This window comes from Olea europaea, chromosome 15 (genome assembly GCF_002742605.1).
Source record: "Olea europaea var. sylvestris chromosome 15, O_europaea_v1, whole genome shotgun sequence".
Taxonomy (NCBI): Eukaryota; Viridiplantae; Streptophyta; class Magnoliopsida; order Lamiales; family Oleaceae; genus Olea; species Olea europaea.
The window spans coordinates 6,068,135-6,091,343 of NC_036251.1; the positions used below are offsets into that span (position 1 = coordinate 6,068,135).

General features: G+C 33.2%; 1 protein-coding gene across 2 annotated transcripts; it reads right to left on the reverse strand.

The window, feature by feature from the left end:
• Window positions 1-2,818: 2,818 nt before the first annotated feature.
• LOC111409955 (ubiquitin-conjugating enzyme E2 28-like) lies at window positions 2,819-7,778 on the reverse strand. Of its 2 annotated transcripts, none has more exons than XM_023040087.1 (5): window positions 7,153-7,225; window positions 6,901-6,995; window positions 5,791-5,918; window positions 4,649-4,753; window positions 2,819-3,167 (listed from the first exon to the last, which is right to left on the reverse strand). In XM_023040087.1, the coding sequence occupies exons 2-5, from the start codon at window positions 6,968-6,970 to the stop codon at window positions 3,024-3,026; spliced, it is 447 nt and encodes a 148-aa protein (XP_022895855.1). In that variant the 5' UTR covers window positions 6,971-6,995; window positions 7,153-7,225; the 3' UTR covers window positions 2,819-3,023. The 2 variants fall into 2 exon arrangements, with proteins under 2 accessions (XP_022895855.1, XP_022895856.1); XM_023040088.1 differs by lacking the exon at window positions 7,153-7,225 and adding an exon at window positions 7,687-7,778 and having other exon boundaries at window positions 2,863-3,167.
• Between the last annotated feature and the right edge of the window lie 15,431 nt (window positions 7,779-23,209).

The window sequence follows — 23,209 nt, forward strand, 5'->3', positions numbered from 1 at the left end:
GCGGCAACAACTAGCTCGTGTTGACAATGGGATGAACTAATACCATAGGAGTTCATAAAGTGAGTCATTATTGCAACCAATGGGCGTTACACACATGAAGCGGTTCAATGAAAGATTCTACGATATTGCTTTTGGTTTACATAATTACATCTCTATGTTCTCATTTGTTCCATTGAGATCAAATTATTCTCGTAAAGAAGAGGTTCTTTAAACATGGTGTACACGACGAGGCTTGCAGGATGAGAAAGTGTATATCTTTGTATAAGGTGCACATCAGGATGTGAGAGGATAATTGTAGTAGATAGAGTTTGACACGAAATGGTGTCTTCTCAATCTACATGTATTTTAAATCCTTATTGAGACCTATGAGTTCATTCTCATGGACGGTGGTATGAAAATGTAAACTACCTCTAGCGATGGCATTTTTATTATGAACAATTGTTAGGAGACAAGTTTTAACTACTAATAATCTCCTCACAAGGGATTTTGATGTTACAGAGTGATGCTATACGTGTAGGAGAGATGGGAAAACGATAGACCATTTGTTCCTTCATTGTAATGCTGCTCCCTTGCTATGAAACGGTATTCTAACATCTCAGCACATGGATTGTGTATTGCCAAGACGTATGAAAGACATGTTAAACGCATGAAAGAGAGTTCCACGATAAGGATAGCAAACTTGTATGGAACCTTATTTCAGGTTGCATCATTTGGTGTGTAAGGAGAGAGAGAAACAATCAATGTTTTAATGATAAAACACAAACAACAAAACAGATTAGAAAATTATTTTATTTGATATAATATACTTGATTTAATGTTGTATCTACCAGGTATATAAATGGAGTGCCTAATTTCATGTTCCTTTCTAGTGTAAATTAATAATACACTTTCTATGTATTTTTCATTGATTAATAAAATATTTGATTACTTTAAAAAAAAAAAATGGAGAAGAAGAAAAATTTCTTGATTCATCATCTTCTTTAAAAAAATTCATACAAACTCATCAATCAATAGCTAGTCAAATACTCGTATAAAAATTTTCAGTTTGCCCAGTAATACTTGACTTAATGTGGTCTTGTTCGTCTTACAAAACATGCTCAAGATCTACAATCAACCTGCTTCTTATTTGAGTCGAATGCACTCAGATTGATCAAATGCATATTATATGATGCATACTCGTGTGAAATTCACATGAACATGCTAGATGCTAGACCACAAATATGTGCGTACGTGCGTGCAGAAACTTGCACAAGTAAATCTTTCCCCATGTATTTCCAGGTTTTTATAGTAAGACGAGTTCATGAGAATCTTGAACTAAAAGCATTAAACCTGTTCCATTATAATGCAAATCTCTACAAACACCTCTTCAACATATACAAATGCACTTAGACACAATTTGATTAACAAATGCACGACCCAACAATGCATGCATGCATACATGAATTTAACGTGCAAACACTACAACAAATGAATCTTGCAAATATTTTCATGCTTTTTGACAAAGATCGAGAGTTGAACTCAATTTTTTGACACCTCGACACATGAGCCTCCAACAAATCATGAGAATATCCAAATAGAATATGTAGAAGACAGTAAATCAAAAGGATTCATTGAAAAAAAAAAAAACAACAATCAGAAGATTGGAGCAGAATGAATAACAAGTACTCTATTCACAATCCCATATCATTAACTTCAAATCCGAATCCATGTAAGACAAAACATAAAATGACAAATTAAAAGGAGAAACACAGTAAAATAATCAATTTGTTCTTTTAGAAATGAATCGTTTCTTTAACCCATGCAATGACATCTAACAATAGAGACATAATAGAGAACATGATAGAAGAGCATCATATTGCATTGATGATAATACTACAAATTCGTGACTTACTGAAGCGGAAGGGACCTAACTAAGCCCCCATTTTTTGGAAATGAAAATGGATGGAATAATGTTTTTTTTTTTTTTTTTTTTTTTTTTTTTTTTTTTTTTTTTTGGAAAAATGAGGTGGTTAAAAAAGAAGGAAAAATTTTCGATTTACATGTAATATTATTTTATGAAAGATCGCGTGATTGAAAATAGGAGAGAGAAAAATAAAATAGAATTGAATAAAATTTAATAGGGATTAAACAAGGGCTAAATCAAAATGAACATGTAAGAGATAAGAGAAGGGGAGCAAATGCTTTGAATAAAATTCTATAAAAATGAAAATGAAAAAATAAAAAAAATTCCAAACGAATATTTAAGAACATTCAATGTGGAAATAGACATAAGAGGACATGCGTTTCACATAGGGCTGAAAAGTGAAGGGACGGGTTCTTACATAACATGAGAACGAAGTATTCCCTTTTACTCAAATTTCATGCATGTTTTGGGAAAAACCATTCAGAATGACAACTTTGCTATGAAATATGAAAATCGAGGATCTCACTACTTCAACTCCTAAGATCGAGAACCAAACTGGCAATTTACCATTACTCAGTCGATAAAGTACCTATAAAGGAGTGGGTAAGGCAAGGATTGACAATACCACTCATACGAGAAAGGATTAGCAGCATTTTCTACTACTATTGTCAGACGGTATTTTATTCAAAAAGTTAGCCCTCGTTTGAGCTACATTATTTTCATAAGAATACATTTTTGAATAGTGTATTAATAGGAAATGCGTAATTAAAAAATAAGGAAAAATTTTGAATTTACTGTAATATTATTCTATTGAATAATATGGGTTAAAATGATGTCAAATCACTGTTTAAGAATATATTTATATCTTTTCAAAGAATGTGGCTTAAAAAGGGCCTTAATAAACTTCAAAGAAAATTGCAGAACATAGTCACTCTGAATTAAACATTAAACAACACTAATGAACAGTATCCAGTCTTTCACGATAATGATATGATAATCTGATATGAAAAACTAAAAGCATAATTCAAAGCTGCATGATACATTTTGTCCATTACAAGAGTAGACTGGAGAGAGACATAATTTTTACATAATGCATGTGACTCTTGATAGGCAAATCATACTAACCCATTGCATATTTCTGGGTCCAGCTCCGAGCAGTTTGTTCGTACTTGGCCCTGTCAGTCTTGTACATGTAAGAAATTTCTGGCACCAGGGGGTCATCCGGGTTTGGATCCGTCAAAAGTGAACAGATTGAGAGCAACACCTTAAAAGTATAAACGAGATAGATTCTAACCTTGAGAAATTGAATGTAATGAAATAATAACATACACACATTCAAAAAAATCCACCCCATATCAGATAATAGAAGGAAATTTCGACTATTTGTGTTCGTTCATAATGAAATACATGATCTAAGATGAAGTACAAAAAAATATTATCAATGGATGCCTAGAAATAATTTTCAACAACCTACTGCAATATCCCCAAGCGTTTTGAATTTCCATTTATAAAAAACATGCCATTATTGGTACATTCTTCATGGATGATCATATCCAAGTAACGGACACAAAAGATTTCTGTGGAAGACCCTCATGTGTAAAGAGAAAAACCTCATACAAACCAGAAAGTCCAATTTCACCAAAACATATATAACATTCTCTCAAGTTTTTGCCCAAATCTTGAGGTACTACAGCACATAAATTAGAGACAATTTAGGGTTACCTTTTACAAAATTTCAAAACCTGAATTGAGGCATTTAAGGGTCAGTGCAAAACTTCATAGTTGGGAAAAACAGATCTCGGTATAACTGGAACAGCATAAATTATACCAGAAGTCGAAATGCTTCCTTCCAAGTTTACATCTATGTACCACTCTTCCACCCCCAAGGCCCAACACCAAAATGAACATAAATGACCTTAACAGATGTATAACATTACCACCATCCTGACACTGCGCCATAACCTTCACCATCATGCCACAGGCTTATAACCACCACAATCTCACCAAATCTACACAAGACTGTCGATGTTTCAACTTTCACCACCATCAACTCTAAAACCACTGCCATCACAGCCTCTAGTGCTAACTAAATCTCCAGATACATTGGTCTTGCTTAGTCTACAAACTGAGAGCAATGATCACAAGCACTTACCACCAACACATAGGCAACAATCACAGGCTCCTACAGGTAAAAAACACCAATCCATGATTGCAGGCCCATTTACCATTAGACTCAAACGCTTCATAGCCGGAAATTTCAAGTCTTTAATTCTCCTTTTCCTTTATTTCAACAGTCGGAGACGATGAATGGTGATTTTGAGGCTCATGGCTGATGGAGTGATTGTAATTTGAGAGAATACTTTCGGGAGAATATTGTGCACATAGGTTGCATTGGTTGATTATTCTTATAATCTTGTTTGTATTATTTTTGGGTATCCGAGGCCTTAAGTTTGGTTAGTAGAAGTGGTTTTACGATAATGGTAGGTTGCCGGAATGGGTTGAGAGGATGATCAACCAATATGAGAGAGAAATAGGAGGGTTTGACAGGCAAAAGAACACAAGTAAAAATGGGAAAAGTATGAAATATTCACGTTATTTAGAAAACAGAATCAAGTCAATTAGCAAAGAGTTATGAAATAGATGGATAAATAGTCTATTATTATCATGGTCAAAACTCATTTTTAATAAATGCTAAAATCAGTGTCTACTAGATAATATGAAAGCACCAAAGTGAAGAAAAATAACCTTAGAAATTGTTAGGGCTGGGCTCCACTGCTCCTTCAAGATGTCAAGGCAAATACTGCCATTGCTGTTTATATTAGGGTGAAAAACCTTTGTCCGGAATGCAACCTGCAAAAAAAAGCAAAAGCAGGTCAAATGAAGAAATTAGTTAACTGGAACTCTTAGTTTGCATGTTAGGTTATAGCTATGATATTCGAAATTCAACTCTAAGCTCATGTCCTTATTAGACATATTATTTGAGCATACACGAATATTCTCACAACGTCAGACTTTTTTTCCATTTTATATAAACCTTCAAACCAACTTGTGTCCGATATTTGACTACGACTAGGGTCTGATATTTGGCACTGATTCTCTCAAACCAATGATGATCAAACAATACTTAGGCAATATTGATGATACGTCCAAGCTTCATGCAGAGATGTAAATATTTAGATAAGTTTTAAAAGCTCAATTACAGGATATAAGTGGGTATTGGAAAAAAAATAATAATAAATTATTGGTTAAAGTTGCAAATAAGTTTCCTATTTTAACATTTTAGTGAAGAGCTACTTTTAGAATATCTATCTTTTTTTTCTACTTAATAATAAGAAAAAATTAACATGTACAAACATGTATAGTAGGTACATCCCAACACGAATACAAAAGGTTGCTATGATGCACTGACACGGGCACGTGTGAGTGTTGAACACATCAACACGCAATTTTTCAAAAAGCACCGAATCGATAAGTCGCTGACATGTTGATTAAATTTTCAAAATTCTTGTGTAAATTTAATTTCTTACTTGTTATTAATTTTTTATTTAAATCTTTTAAATATGAGTACCTATTTGAAAGTTAATAATAAATTTGAGTTAAAATATACAAAATTTCTAATAAAGAAACAAAAATAACCATGGTAGAATATTCAAGGAGTGGTGGTATCCAACATATGTCTGACATGTGACATGGACATGCACACCCTGGTTGATGTATTCGTGCAACACAGAAAAGTAGTAACAGAACAGAATGTCAGGCCAAGCAATAAAAAAGTAAAGACAATAACAGATTTACAATTTTCAAAAAATTTGACTTGTGAACAAAACTGCAGGCAGGTGACACCCTTTTTTTCTTTTGTTTGACTTTTCCAAATCTGAATGTCATACCTTTGGAGGTTTGAACGGGTAATCAGGGGGGAAATGAATAGTAATTAAAAACACTCCCCCAGCATAAGGACTGTCTTGAGGACCCATTATCGTTGCTTGCCAATGGAACATATCCTCGCCGACAGGCCCTGTTCATATGCATAAAAAATCAAGGAGTATTATATTACCATCTTGCAATGACAGAGAACAAGCAAGGAAAAGATATTAATCATAATTGAGTAATTATATATACTACATGTAAGTGAAGGCACACAATTGAACCATGAAGGAAAATCCAAAAGAATAGATGGATGTCTTTGCATTTATGATAAAGAAAGTAGGAGAATGCAACTTTTTGTTGGTTCTAACAAAATTTAAGATTTGGAAACGGATTCATCGGAAAAAACATACTAAGTTAGAACTTTTAATATCAAGATTCTTATTCCAAACTTTTAATTTACATCCTGGTTGTAAGAACTATAGCTATAAACAAGAAAATAAGTAGATCATTTACACAGCCAAGTTGAAAACTTATATTAGAATGATATACATCTTTGATAAAAAGAAGCTCGATAAAACATTTCTTACTATTTGTTACAAAATTTTCCATTAATAAAGTGCTGCACACACCTAACTTTTGCATTCTTGCACGGCCTCGGATCACTGAAGCAAAAAACAACTGAATCGTCCATGTATGACTGTACGCACGAACATAAATCATTGACGTTTCACATAGAAAGACCATTTTACATAGACATTTATAAACTTAATAAATTCTTAAAACAAATCCCAAAAGCACAATTTTTTTGTTTGGTATTATAGTCTTGGAATCCAATCTTAAAAGGTAAAGCTTGCTAAGAGAAATAACCCAAACACCAACTATTTTTAATGTTTATGCCACCTGGATTTTAGCTTCGACCAGTATGAAGAATATATCCATACCCACAATTTTTCATAACCAAATTAAATTTTTTACCATAATAGATGATCAAAAGAGCAATTTTTGTATACCCACATGCGAAATGCTAATAAAAATAAACTTAACGATCCAAATGTCACAGATCAAAACTCAAACTATCAAACAACACGTAAAACCAAAAACTACAGACACAAGAGGGACTACAACAGTACCAGCACTGCAAGAAGTAGGAGGGTCTTTCTGAAGATCCTTTAGCTCCTTCAAGATTCTTTTCGAAGCCATCAAAACAAATTAAAAAGAACCCAATCTGCACAATTTCATTTTCAGAAAAAAAAAAAAAAAAACCAAACCCACAAATTAAAAATCTCCAAAAATTGAAATAAATTCATATATATGTATGTATCAAGAATTATATGTAAACATATGCATATATAGAGGCGCAAAGAGGGATGCGGTGGACTGACATAAGAGCCGCTAATGATAACAATTTTCCTGAGTTTTTTCTTCTGGTTGAGTTGCTGCTGCTTCTGCTTGACGCAATAAGCTTCATCAAACCTATAATATAAGGCCCTGTTTGATCCACGATATTCAGAAAAAATATATTTTTAAATAGTAATTAGACATAATTTAAATCACATATTTTTTAATAAAATAATATTATACGTAAATTTAAAATATTTTTTTATTTTTTAACCAAATATTTTTTATCAATACATTTAAAGATGCATTTCTTCTAATAATGTGACTCAAAACAATTTATAAATATGACTTCTAAGAATAGGTTTGTTTGACCCCATTAAAATAATTTTTTGGCCAATTTTATTTTCTGCATTTGCCGGGGTCCACATTGACAGAATTGTTGGAAAATTATGAAAAAACCAAACCCACAAATTAAAAATCTCCAAAAATTGAAATAAATTCATATATATGTATGTATCAAGAATTATATGTAAACATATGCATATATAGAGGCGCAAAGAGGGATGCGGTGGACTGACATAAGAGCCGCTAATGATAACAATTTTCCTGAGTTTTTTCTTCTGGTTGAGTTGCTGCTGCTTCTGCTTGACGCAATAAACTTCAACAAACCTATAATATAAGGCCCTGTTTGATCCACGATATTCAGAAAAAATGTATTTTTAAATAATAATTAGACATCATTTAAATTACATATTTTTTAATAAAATGATATTATACGTAAATTTAAAAATTTTTTTATTTTTTAACCAAATATTTTTTATCAATACATTTAAAGATGCATTTCTTCTAATAATGTGACTCAAAACAATTTATAAATATGACTTCTAAGAATAGGTTTGTTTGACCCCATTAAAATAATTTTTTGGCCAATTTTATTTTCTGCATTTGCCGGGGTCCACATTGACAGAATTGTTGGAAAACTATGAGAAAAAGACATCCATACTTGACTTTTGGGAAAATTTGTAGGTTGATCAATATACGCTCCTAATTAAAATATAGATTTTAACTACATTAATTTTCATTTCATTAATTTTTAATGACATAATTTTTAATAAAATAATATTATACGTAAATCAAAAAAAATTTCTTCTTTTCCAACCATTCATTTAAAAAAAAAATTATTCCAACTAAAGAAAACACTATTCCAAAAAATGGGAGCCAAACGAGGGGCTTAATTCCAACCAAGAGCTAAGTTTACTTGCAAAGACAACTTTAAAAAATTACTTAATACTAAAGGGAATTTTTAAAAATGACCCTTTCAAATCCTTTATTTTTCATTTTGACTTTTCTACTATATCATATTTTCACAATGATCTTTTGGATGGTAAAAGACAAAGATGCCCTCAAATGTATTATACAATTACAAATTATTATTTTGTTTAAAAGACAATATTACCTTTTTAGTTAACAAGTGAAAGTTAAATGATTTCCACTTAAATTTCAAAATCAACTAACTTTTCTAATTTATTTATTCCAACACAAATAAAAACTCTCTCATTTTTCATCATTTTCAACCTTAAAATCTCAAAAAATTATTGAACGTTGAATAAGAAAATATTTTTTCTATCAATCACTTTGAATCAGTAAGTATATTTATGTATGTTTAATTTCGTTTTCGTTAAATTAGTTATGCTTTTAATTGATAAATCTTATTTCGTTATAGATTAACATGTAGATAAAAAATTTTAATTGATCTAAACTTTTTTTACATGAACAAGGAAAAAATCCATCTGCATGAGATTCAGATCGGCACAACAGCTAACACAGCCAGCTGTTACAGCCGGCTACATAGCCGACCAGCCATCTTTTTTAAGAAGTTTGTATTGCTACTAAGGTTGAACTGAATTTTTGACTATTTTTTCTTATAATTAAAATTTTTATTTCGTCATGCAGATATGGTTATAACCCCAATTTGTTACTTTGGTTATTTCGAATTGGATGAAAATGATCAACGGATATAAAAATAGATGAGTGATATACATGGTGGCATTCCAATTTCTATAACAGAGATTACATTTTTTATGCGGGAATGTATCATAATTTAAAAAACAAGTTGAATGTCGATCCCACTTAATACAATATGGAACTGAGATTTCAATTCAACGAACATTCATCTATTTCGATTCCACTTATGAAGATTACTTTTGATGTTGAAGTGAATTATCTATTTAAATTGAACAAAATGTACACAACTTCTCTTTGCGTGACCTTAGTAAAGAATGATGTTGTCAAAGGAGAATACGAAGATTCGAATGGAGTGGATAACAATGCCAATAATTTTTGAAACACGGTGGAGATAGCTTGTGAGGATGATGTGGTTATTCTTGAGATAGTTGCTCCTTATCGTGATCTCGCTGTTATGAACAGTTTCTTGTTGGTAGTTCACGACAATGAAAATAAAAAAGAATTTACAAATGAGGATTTGATTGCTTTATTTCATTAGAGACATGAGTGGGTGGGAGCTCAGGGGTTGAATCAGTGGACCGTCCTCTAATTATTCGCGTGTGATTCTTGATGATTAGGATTTCCATACCGAACAATTGTTTGCAATAAAGAAAGATTTACAAGAAAATGTGCATTGGATGACATTAATATGCAACTTTAAGTTCAAGATAAAAAAATCAACAAGTCATTTTCGATGATTGTCTACTTCGACGACAGTTATTGTTAGCTCTTGCGAATGATTAAGATGGATATGAAAACATACTTGGGAAGTAAAAATTCATCGAAATGATTACATACAAACTCGAGCATGGTTTATTGGTCGACAGATAATGTACAAGTATCAGGATCCACAGATGGTCTATAGACTTTAGGACATCATTAAACATCATTAATGATGTCCTTCGAGAATATAGAGTGGTCGTGAACTACTAGAAAGTCTGGAAGGCCAAAGAATGGGCTCGACTAAGGAAGACTATCCTAAATTGGCCAAGTATTACCAAAATATGGAGACAACTAATCATGGCTTGACATTTTTATTGAGACGGAAAGCAAGAATTGCTTTATATTTTTCTCCATGACTCTTGGACAATGCATTTGGAGATTTTAAAATGCAATGCGACCTACAATTCTAGTCGATGGTATAACTCTGAAAGTTAGATACCAATGCAAGTTGATTATTGTTACTTGTCAAGACGCCAACATCAAAATTCACCCTATTGCATTCGACATAGTCGACACAAGAATGATCTATCGATGTGTTGGTCCTTTACAAAGTTGAAGAAAGTGATTGGGAAAGTCGAGGACCTTGCTTTTATAACAGATCAAGGATCGCCTATAATAAATGGTATCGCTGAAAATTTTTTCGATACACATTATGAGTATTGCATGTACCATATATAATGCAATCGGAAGACCTTGCAAGAACGATTGAGAGTTACCAATTCTTGCAAATAGTGAGAACATTCATAACAAGGTGCGGCAATGGTTTCACGATCGACATGTAGAATCACAGAGTTGCACGAGTGTGCTTGTCCCGGCTCAAGAGGATAAACTCTTCAGCTGTAGAGGTTGCAAAAAAGTTAAATATGGAACCATTGGATGAGTTACGCTTCTCCATGAAATGTGCACGTAATATGACATACATGGTAAACTTGACTGATAATGTATGCACTTGTAATCGATTTCAGTTGAAGAGTTTTCGATGTAAGCATGCAGTCGTGATGACTATGTATCAAGGTTTTGTAACGAGAACATTATGCTTTCCTTATTACACAGTTGATTCTTGGAGAGTAGCGTGTGTTGAGACTATATTTCCTTTCCCGAATAAAGTTGAGTGGGAAGTTTTCGACCATATTCTTCCACTACAAATTGAACCACGTGATTTTGGATGTCCATGTACATCTAAAATACTATCAATCGAACAATTTTTTCGACCGTGTAGGTGGGATAAGTGTAGAGCAACAAAGCATACTCACCACTTTTATATAAATCAGATTTTCCTAAATGACAATTAGACCAATGTGTAATAATATCACTGTTAAATGAACAATATTTATATTTATTTTACAATATTTAAAATTATTTCATAATTAAATATACAATTTTTACATAAATTTTGTAATATGTACAATTATTTCATAATAAAATAAACAATTAAATTTACAATATTTACATAAGTTTTACAACATTTACCATTATTTTATAATTAAAAAATTCAATACACAATATTTATGGATCATAATTAAATTCGTATAAATCACACAATACTTTATTCCTCTAGATTTGTATCCATAATTAAATGATTCCATCAACATTATATATTATACTAAAAATTCAATATACTTTATTAGGAGCATGCCACTATCACTCCTGCAATTGAAAAATAATGTGTTAATTTGATACTGTTCAATTAAAAACTAAGTTTTCAAGTTATAAAAAAATATAAATACTTATAATATTGACTGTCTCATCTTCGTCGTGTCTCATACGATGGCTAGTCTAGATTGCACAATCACCCCGCTCATCTAGCCATTAGAGGAACGATCACAGCCATTGGCTCTAGATTTTGCTCGAGTAGACATGAATAACCGGAGCGATACACATATATAATGGAATCAGTAAAGATGATCTCCATAGCAAAGCAATGATGATTAGCTATCACCAGAATGTACATATGCGTACAACTCTCTCTAATTCCTCCAACACTAGACGACATCCTTATGACCTACTCGAGCATATATTCGAGTACCGTGTACTCACTACCCATAAATTGGAGTGATTGATACTCAATGGTAAATGCACATATAAACTCGATTTCAATATGACTTCACTAGGAATGTCAAATGATTCTGGATATCTTTAAGTTCGACTGCGCAACAAATCTATGGCCATGTTGATGTGTTACATCAGAAAACGCTAATAAAAAAAAGGGAGTTGTTTCATTTATTAAACCAAAATTATATATACATAATAAGTAACAATATGAATACTTTACTTACATCATCGACGAGTCAAACTCCCGAAGTGGTGATGTCATAGAACCTCTTGTAAGCGTTCGAGATCGTCGTTGAGCTATCGTGTGGTCAGCTCTAAAAAAAAGAAATAGAGAAAATGTTAAAAAAATATAGATGAGTTAGCGTAGCGTACTTTACTAAAATCATACAATACTTAGTGGGCATAATTTTCCTCCACTCCATTTCGAACGCTTTTCACATGGCATAGTCTACCTTTCATAATAGTTTGGGATACGTTTCATTCACAAACCTTCTCCTCTTTGCCTCAACCGTGAAGGTAAAGAATGATGTACTCTGACGACAATCTCGACCTCTTGCCGAACACTTGGTCCGATACGTCAACAACATGTTTCTTATTCTTAGTCACAGTTAGCGTCCTCCCCTCCTCCATCTCGAGGACCGTCACCTCCTCCGCCACAGGGATTGCCACCCCATCGGGGCCACCTCCTCAGTCCTCTCCTCTTTCTTTGTTGTCTCTCCCATCCCCATTGGGGCTACCCTCTCCGCCACCTCTCCCGTCCCATTGGGGCCACCAACTCCCGCTCTACAAATGACAAAAATGACTTTAATTCATCATCTGGCCACAACTATGGGTGAACTCCCCCTCTGTCACCCTCTCTATTATCCCATCGCCTGCTTGCTATATTATCTCAAAGTGCTACGACCTCATTCTGAAGGTCTACAAAGTGGCCACGTAGTACTCCAACATCATGGAATAAGTCGTTGACCTTTCCTATCAACTTTCGTCCCAAATTGTCGACCCATCCTATCAATTCTTGTTGTAGCGTTCCCACATCCTCGGTTATAAATCCAATCATGTAGGCCTACAGATCATCGAAATAATGACTCTGACTGTGTGCATGAGATCTATATAAGAGGTGTCTAGATGGGGAGAGAATGATATCTCTTTGGCCGAGGTGATGCTCTAGATGGAAGTGATCGTCTATCAACTAGAACGCGCCCCTACACAAATAACAATATTAAAAATTGTTAACTTAATTAATAATTGTTAATTCATACAAAACTGTAATCAAGAAATTATATTCAATTCACATACCTAATCTCAGTCCAGGATGGAATCAGACATCTAGTCGTCTTGAGTGTGCGAAACGACTAATTCATGCACAAAATCTCGACCCTTCTCCTCCATCAACGGTGTCAACTCAGTTATGACTTCAAGCTAATATATTGACATTTTCAACTAGTTAATGATCATGTGATGAGATTTTTAAACTATGTACAATATAAATCGCAAATATATGATACAACCATGAGGGTCGTCGAGAAGAGCTGATAACTATTTGCTAGATGGACATTAGTTTGCTGAGGATGTTCGCAATGATGTATCCAAAGACAGCGTATCTCTCCTTGCCTCGCAAATCGAGTATCTAAGAAGAGGACAGTCTCATATGCCCAGATCTGTAACACATACAATTATTATATATAAATTTAATATAAAAAAAAATTTTAACGTTGATTATGTTAAACATTTACCTACACTTCCAGGGACAATTCATAAGTATCATACCTACGCATGGACTCTTTGGGCTTCGAGTGTGATCTGATGTAGATGTGTATGGTTTACTCAAAATATCTCCGGGCCCACGTATAATTGTTGAAGGCATCGATATCATCAATAATTTTCAAATGAAAAATATCGATCGTAGTCTTCTTGTGATGACACCGTACAATGCTCTCAAGGATATAGACCAGTCCTAGCTTCAGTTTGTCTAGTATCTGGTAGCATTCCTTGGTTGCGCCAATCAGCTGCGATAGAAGAACTGTCCCCTGTCCCTAAAATAAGTGTCGTGTAGCCTATTGCTTCTCTGAGTATTGTTACGAGCTACTTCATCACCCGTAATATTTTGTCCAGTCATAAGTAAAAACTTAAACAAGGAGAAAGTTGTGACTTTGCCCTCGAAGTCGAAGTGGAAAACATCATTATCGACTGTCCTAAGTAGCCGTCATAGTAGTGCATCGATGATCTGCTCGGAATATTGCACATCTCTCAACTGATACGAGGACCAGATGAAGGACTGAAGTAGAATATCCGCGTGCTGATCATCTAGCAGCTTCGGTACAGTAGTGAAACTGTCAATGCTACTGCTTTAAGTAGCTTTCCCCAACATCCATTTCAACTCCGCATCTAGATGGTATTCCATCCTACAAAAATTCAAATATTAGAACATTGAGAAGAGATAACGGAATAAAGCATAGTTTCAGAAAATTAAGCAAACTGAATTGTAACTATTATAGGTAAAACATAGATTCATTTTACACTATTGCTAATAAAAAACTAAATGATTTAATAAATTAAAGGAGAAGAATAAAAAAAGAATTACAAATGAAAATAATTTTTTTAAATTAAAATTTAAAATAAATATTATTTAATTAAAATTGAAAACAAAAAGAATTAAAAAGAATTTTAAATTGATCAAAAATATATTTACAATATGAAGAAAATTTTAAAACAATTTTTAAGAAAAACCTATAATATAAAAACAAAAGAGAGTTTCGAAAATTAAATAAAGAATACACAAATATTAATTAATTAAAATTGAATAAATTAAGTTTCATTATAAAGAGAAATGAATTAAAAAGAATTTTAAACAAAAGAAAAAGCAAATGAGGAAAAAATGAAAAAAAAAAAGGAAAAGAAAAAATGAAAAAAATGGGCCTAAAATAGAGGGTTGGGCCGAACAGTCAGCCCATTTAAAAAAAGGGGCTTGGGTTGACTCCTAGAATAGTTGGTTTGGCTGACTGTTCTTGTTCAAAATGGCAAGAAATTGTCATTTTCGACATTCTCAACCCATTTTTTTGCCCAAAATCGAACCAAATAATATACCAAAATAGTAAAGAATAAATGTTCACGAAATTATTTCTTTCAATTTAAAATTACTGCAAGTGTACGGTTTGTTAACAAGTAATAAAATGGATTAAATGAGTTCGAATATCGTCCAACAGAGATTGATTAGTTCAATTTTATCTATCGTCACCTTAATCGAAACTAAATTACCAAAGTGAATGTGAACCTAATTAAAACCCTAATTTTGGAAAGAAAACCTTAATTATGCAATTTTGATGATTGAATTAAATTAAATATGCAAAACGATATTTTTAATACTCTAGAATGAAATTAAATGTTGAGAACGCACATTTGTTGTAATTAACAAGAATTAAACACACTAAGATCACGATTTTTCATGCAATTATCACTTTAAAACCCTAATTTCACAATGCGACAACACATTTCAATTATGACGAATCAATATTCCTAAGTATATCCAATACTTTCTCTCGAGATGTATTGAACCTATTTCTACATACCACTGGCCTATATTTCTATGACAAGTGCATATGTAAAAATGCATGCGATTTTATGAACACTTAAAAATTCACGTAGGACATAGCGGTATATTTCTATCCCCTATCGAACCCTACGATGATTTATATTATGTCAAATTTATTCCAATTCTCTCGAATGCAAGAATAAATCACTCAAACTCACACAATTACGGGCCCTTAATTGCGGAAACAATACTTGCGTATAAATCATTCAAATCAATAGAAATATGTCTTAATATCAAATTGCAAAACTAGAAAATTAAAGATCAAATTATATGTTACATCGATCTCCTAGCACATGAAAATCTAGTATAACATGGTTAAAATAAAAGAATACATCAAATTTTGGATAAAAGGCATCACCGGGTTATGAAATCTTGAAGCTCTTCGTGTAAATCTTTGTTCTTGTGCTCAAAATTCTCTCCAAGAAGTGTTTTTCTACCTCCAATACGTTCTGTCTCTTTCTGGACGTCTTTTGGTATTTATATCGCGTGAAAATTAGGTTACTAAAAAAGTTTCAATCGTATAAGGAAACTGTAGAATCGACCCCAGAACTTGTTCTATGCAACCGCATAATACATTTCTATGCGGTAGCATAGAGTAAAAAAATTTGAGAAAAAAATCTCAGGAGGCCTCTATGCGGCCGCATGGTTATGTAATTATTTTCGTCGGATAGCTTTTAGTATTTTGATCATAACTTTCTCTCCTGATCTTCGATTGAAGTGATTAAAAGTGTATTGGAAAGAAAACTCAAAGATCTACAATTTTGATTGAAATAGGCTTTCTCAAATTCTGATTTTTACTATGCCGAAAATGAATTTCAAGTAGAGACTAAAAATCACGAGCATAACTTTTTCGCCTGAAAATTGATACTTGATAATACTTCGACCATATTTCATCTCTTTGACTCCTTTTCTCATCCGATTGACCTCTAACACTCTTGAATCTTCATTCCATTGCCGTCTCATCTATGAATTATTTGCAACTTGATCCCCGAACTTTCAGTTTCTTCAACTTTAGTCCATTTTCGCTTGTTTCTTTTATTTCCATCATCTCATAACATCACCAAATTGGTACTTAGCTTTCACTTCCTTGATTTGTCCTTCGGACCATCTTTTGGATAATTGCACTTTGATCCCTGGACTATCACTTTGCTCCATTTTAGTCATTTTTATGCTTTTTTCTTCTGAATTTCACCATTTTCATAGAAACACCTACATTGCATGAATTCCACGATATTAACTCACAATTTAAACATTTTGCTCGTAATTAAGTTATGTTTATGATCTAAATAAGTGTGCAAAAACACACTTATCAATAAACATCATAAATATCAATTTAATACACAAATTAACGAAACATATAAAATGAAAAATCAATCTCTTAAACCTACCAAAAAAAAAAAAAACTAATCTTATTGAAGATAATGAGTGAGTTTTGTGGTGGTCGGTATTTGTTAGACTGTGAGGAAATTGTGCTCGACCGGATGCGATTGTAAAGACCATGTAAATTTTTTTCTTCTTTTGTCTCCTCTCATTTCTTTGCTTAAGATGAGGGCAATTTTGGCAAATGGTATATAAAATTTTTATTTTAACTTAAAATATTTTTTTAAATAGTCAAAGGCCATTGTGGAAATATGGTCGGGTTAAATGGCCAATTCCATTTATTTCTTCCATTATATTCCAACATTATTTCTATTAAATTCATTCATTTAAATATTACATATCCACAAAGTATAACCAAAAATAAGTTAATTTTTTTTTTTTAAAACAAAAGAATATAAAGAAGACGTTTGAACATAACGCGAGCAAGATAATTAAGTGTACAGATTATTTTTCCCTAGCTTTTTTGTATTCACTAGAGACAAATGTTTGTAAAGTAGTTTGTATGAGAATTTGAATTTTTTTTTCTTCTTTCCGATTTTCATCAATAATTTTGTTGGTAAATTTTCCTTTTAGAATACAAAGTTGCCTTTTAATGGTACGCATGAAGTTCAGCGTACTATTATATAGCAAAGCATATTACTAGTCGATGCTTGAAATTCAATCCTATGTTGTGGCTTTGCTTGCATTCTTTCTATGTGTAGATATAGAGCTAACCATACTAAGTATGTATTAACACATTGTTTCGACAGAATACGATATCCGAGAGAGAGAGAGAATATGATGTCAATTAACACACGAAAAAAAAAAAGGAATTAATAACTTAATAATTCAATCATAGAACTACCTGTCTCTATGGGCACATTTGTTGTAGGTTAGGTGGCAGGTGCAAGGTTTGTGCTAGGTGCAGTGATCGACAGCATGATAGGACCAGTCATAAGGTTGAATCTCAACCTTAAGAGTCTCTCACCGCCCCTGTCCTGGAGCATCGTGAAGGAGGTAAATCGCAGGTTATGCCTCCAAGAGTACAGGGTGGAAGGCTGCTTGTACACTTGCACTTACCCAAGAGCCAAATCCATATTTTAGGATTCGAACCCTTGACGCAGCAGTCTCAAGTAAAGTTGGATTTCTCCACCCTCCCCTTTTACCACTTGGAGATGTGCCCTGAGGGCATGATAGGACCAGTCATAGGTCTTGGGGACGGTGGCTTCTTCTTTAATGGTATTGGAATAACCTACTTCATTCTAAAACAAAATTAAAAACGAAAAAAATATAGATTTTAGATATACAAAAGTCATATAATGATCACATAGAGAAATTACCATTTGCTATAAATAGAAGGGACTTGAATCACTATCCCATTAAAAAAATTGAAGAATGAAAAAAAAAAATTCGCTGGATTTTCTTAGTTTACCTATGATTTTATTTAGAATTCAAATAGTCGCTTACCTATTTAGGCCTCAGCTTTCACCTTTATTCATTTTTTTACCTGCCTCTTCTGCTATACATTGTATTCTTCCTCTAATTCATGTATAAAAAGTGTAATCTGGTCATGTAGAGCACATCACATTTGCATATACAGTCAAGAATGTAATGCTAACATATGTTACTTCAGGTAATGGTTAATAGCTTGGGCAAAAATCGTATCATATAAATGAAGCAGCAGTAGAAATATTTATAAGCATAAACATAATGTAGCATGTTTGTGCCACAATAAATCTGAGAGAAGGACTTCATATTTACTTCTTTTAAAGAGCATAAAATTCTAAAAACAAGTAGACAAGGATTCAAATAAGCGAAAAAAATATTGTTCATAGATATGTATATCATAATAGCAGAATTTTAAACCATAAACTACAGTAACACATATGTTGTATCAAGGATAGTTTGCAAATTTCATAATCTTTGTTTAGAGTTTGAATTGGTTTGATAGGCTGTGTTTTGATCAGCAAGATCAAAACTCCACAATCCCAAAACATGATCCTAAGACAATATCGATATAGTATGTCTTGGAGAATCCCTAGTAGAGGCTAGCGGCATGGATTTCTAGGTTTTGAAAGACCAAATTATGAGACCAAGAACCTACGGAATAATTTCGCAAATAAATTACCTACTTTTTCCCCTCGCTCGATGCTCCTAGCTAAAAGAGTCCCTTCTCTATATGATCACTAGGTATACTTCTTGGAAGATCTTTTGGTACAAAGCAAGAGCTATGTACAGGTGCTCTACAGCTACAACGGGTTATGCTTTATGTATAATGGGGTGTACATCAAGGTGCCCACCCCCTCACATGGAGGGAGGCCCACTCAAAATAAAAATGTTTTATTCGGAGTGGGCCTTTCTCCATGTGAGGGGGTGGACACCTTAATGTACAAATGGAATAACCCTAGCTACTACTTCAGTTAACCGCAAATGGATAACTGTACTTTCCTTTCCCTCCCAAATTTTGATGCATTATGGGGAACACAAATGGAAATAGGTAACAACAAAGATCTTGCAACCAATCACATTAAATTATAACAACACAGTTATAATGCAACATATACAGTGATGAACCTTCCAAATTGAGTTATATAATGCTCATTTGGCTCAAAATAAACATTAGAATTTATGATGATTTTCACTTACTAATTTTTGGTGGGTTAAAAAAAAAAAAAACTGGTCGATAAAGATGATTTTTATTGACTATTTCTATTTGATTGGGAAAACACTAGTCGGCAAAGAGATGATCGACTAAGTATTTTTTGTAGTCAATAAAAGAGTCTTTTCACCTGGCTGGTAGTTTTTGGTTGTTGGGCAAAACTATATTTTCTTGTAGTGTTACTACAATGTTTGGCCTTGTAATTGAATTATATAAGATGAATTGTTGTCTAAAAATAATTAAAAGCAGTTAACTTTTATTTTTGAGTCTATTTCAAACACATATACAAGAGCAATCATTTAAAGTAAAGAGATTTAAAGTAAAAGAGCCTTTTCACCTGGTAGTTTTTGGTTGGTGGGGATAAAATCATGACGATGAAAGAGTAAAATACAAGAATTAGAATATCGCATAGTGAAATGCTAGTCTATTATTGAATTAATGTAGTTCAATTCACTCCACCCCATAAAATATCATATATCTTTTACAAAATACAAGAACCACCTTGTCAAATTGGCTACTACTATATATTAATTGGACATTCCCGGGGTGAAAAATAAAGGTGACAATACTTCAAGCTTATGCTTGTACGTAATCGGCACAATCTTGATACAATCTTCTGCAAGTAATGTTTGATAGCGTCAATGTGTTCAGAGTTTAGGTTTTTAGGATTAGTTTTTCTCCTTTATATTCTAATTTTGGAATTCGTAGAGCACATTAACAGCACGAACTTGGTACAATATTCTGCAAGTACTAGGTGAAAGTAATAACTAATAATAGGCTCCCGACAGCAAAGTTAGGCTCCATGGTCCAAGAATATGATTTTATAAAAGAAAATCTTAAATTAGCATTAAAAGGTCAAATGAAGGCTCCATACATATGCAGAATCACACAGCTGCTTCGAAAGGTAACTGTATACCTTACGTTGAAGAGAAGATGCAGAAAGAGCCTGAGAAATAAGATATGCTAATTAGGCAAAAGAGGGAAGAGCAAATAAGGAAAGAAATGAAGAGGAAAGACCGTGAAAGACGTATGGAAGAGCACAGGATGATGAACGAACAGCAGAGGCCCAAAGTGAAGTTCAACACATGTAAAGGTGTGATATGGAACTAAGGGAGAAATTTATGCGAACGAGCTTCTAGGAGGAGAGAGGAGGAAAGAGAAAGAAATTTATGCGAACAGCAGAGGAGATGTTGGGAACGAAACAAGGTTGTGCCAGAGTCTTGCCAGAGTTATGCTCCTCGTCCCTTGCCCCCATCTCAACCCCAAGGACTTCGAGATTCTACCTTCAATTTTGATTAATTTCTATGGATGACAACCAGACAATGTGGGACCAGGCCGTTGCCAGGGTGACACTCCTTGTTCCTTGTCCCCATTCCAGTCCCAACTTACACGGAGGCTTAAATGGGCAGAGATCCCCATTCCCCATCTCATTTCTTTGTTTCTATTTTTATCTTTTGTTGCTTGAGTTGACACTAAGGCTCTTTTATAGCTTTACATTAATTCTTCCTCGCATCTTCAAAGCACTAAGAAGATACTATGTAATTTTGTTAAATATTACTTAAAAAAAGAGGCGTTTATGATTTGTGTGCTAATGTGAAATGTTTAGAATTGAAATAATTAGAAAGAAAAAACCTAAAATCTTGTATATTATGATGACCATTTTGAATTATTTTATAATATATATTTTCTGTCTCTCTAAATGTGGAGAAGCTATAGTGCTGCACTGCAAAATGGTTCAGCAGCTGAGAATGCCGATGCAATTGGAGGTTATTGATTCAAAGGAGGCATTTAATGCCCTTTCTACATCTATGAGTGCTCATGGGACTAGAGAATCTCATTTGCATGTAATGTTGCAAAAGATTGAGGCTTCCATAAAGGAATGTGTCCAAAGTAATAAAGATTGTTGAACATGTTGGATCAAGGTGGAAAAAGGACTGGAAATGAAGCAATTTAAGTAAATTCAAGCATCTCGTGCAGTGCTGGTGTTGAGAGTCCTGGCAGTGCAGTCTGCGTGCAAAAATGTTGATTAACTGGTAAAAAAAAAAAAAAAACAAAAAAAAAAAAAAAAAATCTTTTAAGGAGATACGAAGAGCTCCAGATTTAGATGCGGAAAGAGTACTTCAATACATCTATTTTACAGGCGACGCACATGGAAAGGAAGGTGCACAACTCTGCTGAATTTGCAATATCTTTTTCAATATTTATAATTCTACTGAGGGTCTTTGCCTTTGATGCTGTTAGAAAAATATCATTATTTTACGACTTGAAATTATAATCAGTCTGGTCAATGATGCTCTTGCAGTAATCCATCATTAAAAAGCATTGAAGAAAACCTTAGATTGTACTTGGTCGAGTCGAGTCGAGTCTTAGGGAATAGTTTTGACTATATAGGGAACCTGAAGCTCCTTAAATGAGAGAAGTTATATGGCTAGCAAATTGCATCAGAAGTTACCTTTTGTAATAATATTTACAGCAGCAATATTATTGAGATTGTGTTTTAAGTTCTTTATTGTAGGTTTTCCCAGGTTTACCTTAAGAGATCTTGGCTTTTAACTCCCTTCAGTCTTCTTTATCACTACTTGTCATCGGAGATTTGGCAAGATCAGTAGTGCAAATTTCTTGGAGCATGTTAATTGTGAAGAGAAACTGGACAGCAACCCAAAAAATCATTTCATACTCGTTTCCTCGGTCAACTTGAACCACTTGATTAAAAAACTTAAACTATTACAAATAGCTACATTTATGTTATTTAAATCCTGCTTTCAACACGTATAAAAAACATACTATTTCTTACTTGACCAGAATAAAAATATAGGTGACCTTAATATATTTTCAGGTAAAAGCAAGCTTGGAAGCACCAAGAATCTACGCTTCCACTTCAAGGTGCTAGAGACATTATTGTTCCATAAACACAAGTTATGAAAAAAATTTGACATTCAAACACAGCAAATACGATTGCAATGCTCTCCCAAATAATGAAATCTCCATAGTGAGGCAGTGATTTTTTTCTTTAGACATCAGTCAAGGTTCTGTGCGCTTTAGCCCTTTTTGTCATCAGAGATTTGGCAAGAACCTGTAGCACAAATTCCTCGAGCAAGTTATTTGTGAACCAACACTGAAATTAAAAGCCGAATCAAAATAATTGTTTCAAACTTGCTTACTTAACTAGGATCAGATTGACCCTCTCATTAAAAAGCTTAAACTGTTATACAGGGCCACGTATCTTATTTAATATTGTCTTCAACAAGTGCAATAAACATAATACTACTTACTTTACCAGAATGAAAACATAGGTGACCTTGTTAATGTATTTTCGGGTGAAAACAAGTTGTGGAAGTATCAATAATCTATACTCGGCTAGTGACATTATCAAGCCATCACTACAAGTAACAAGAAAATTCAAAAAGTCACATGCAGCAAATGTGGTTGTAATGCATTACTGATTACTGAACAATGAAATCTCCACAGTGAGGCAGTGATTTTCAGTTTTCTTGAGATCATCAGTTGTAGAAAGTAGCAGAAAACTCAAACCACAAGAAAGCATCGGCACCAAAAAATTGCTCTAACTTTTATGGCATGTTTAGCAATTTTGGACAGTATAATGAAGAAAATGAAAGTATGATGACGGACACATTTGAGCAAGAACTTAAATTATAGTAGAAGGGAAAATAAGGGGAGAATAGAAGAGTAAGAAGGGGAGATATAAAATTGGGAA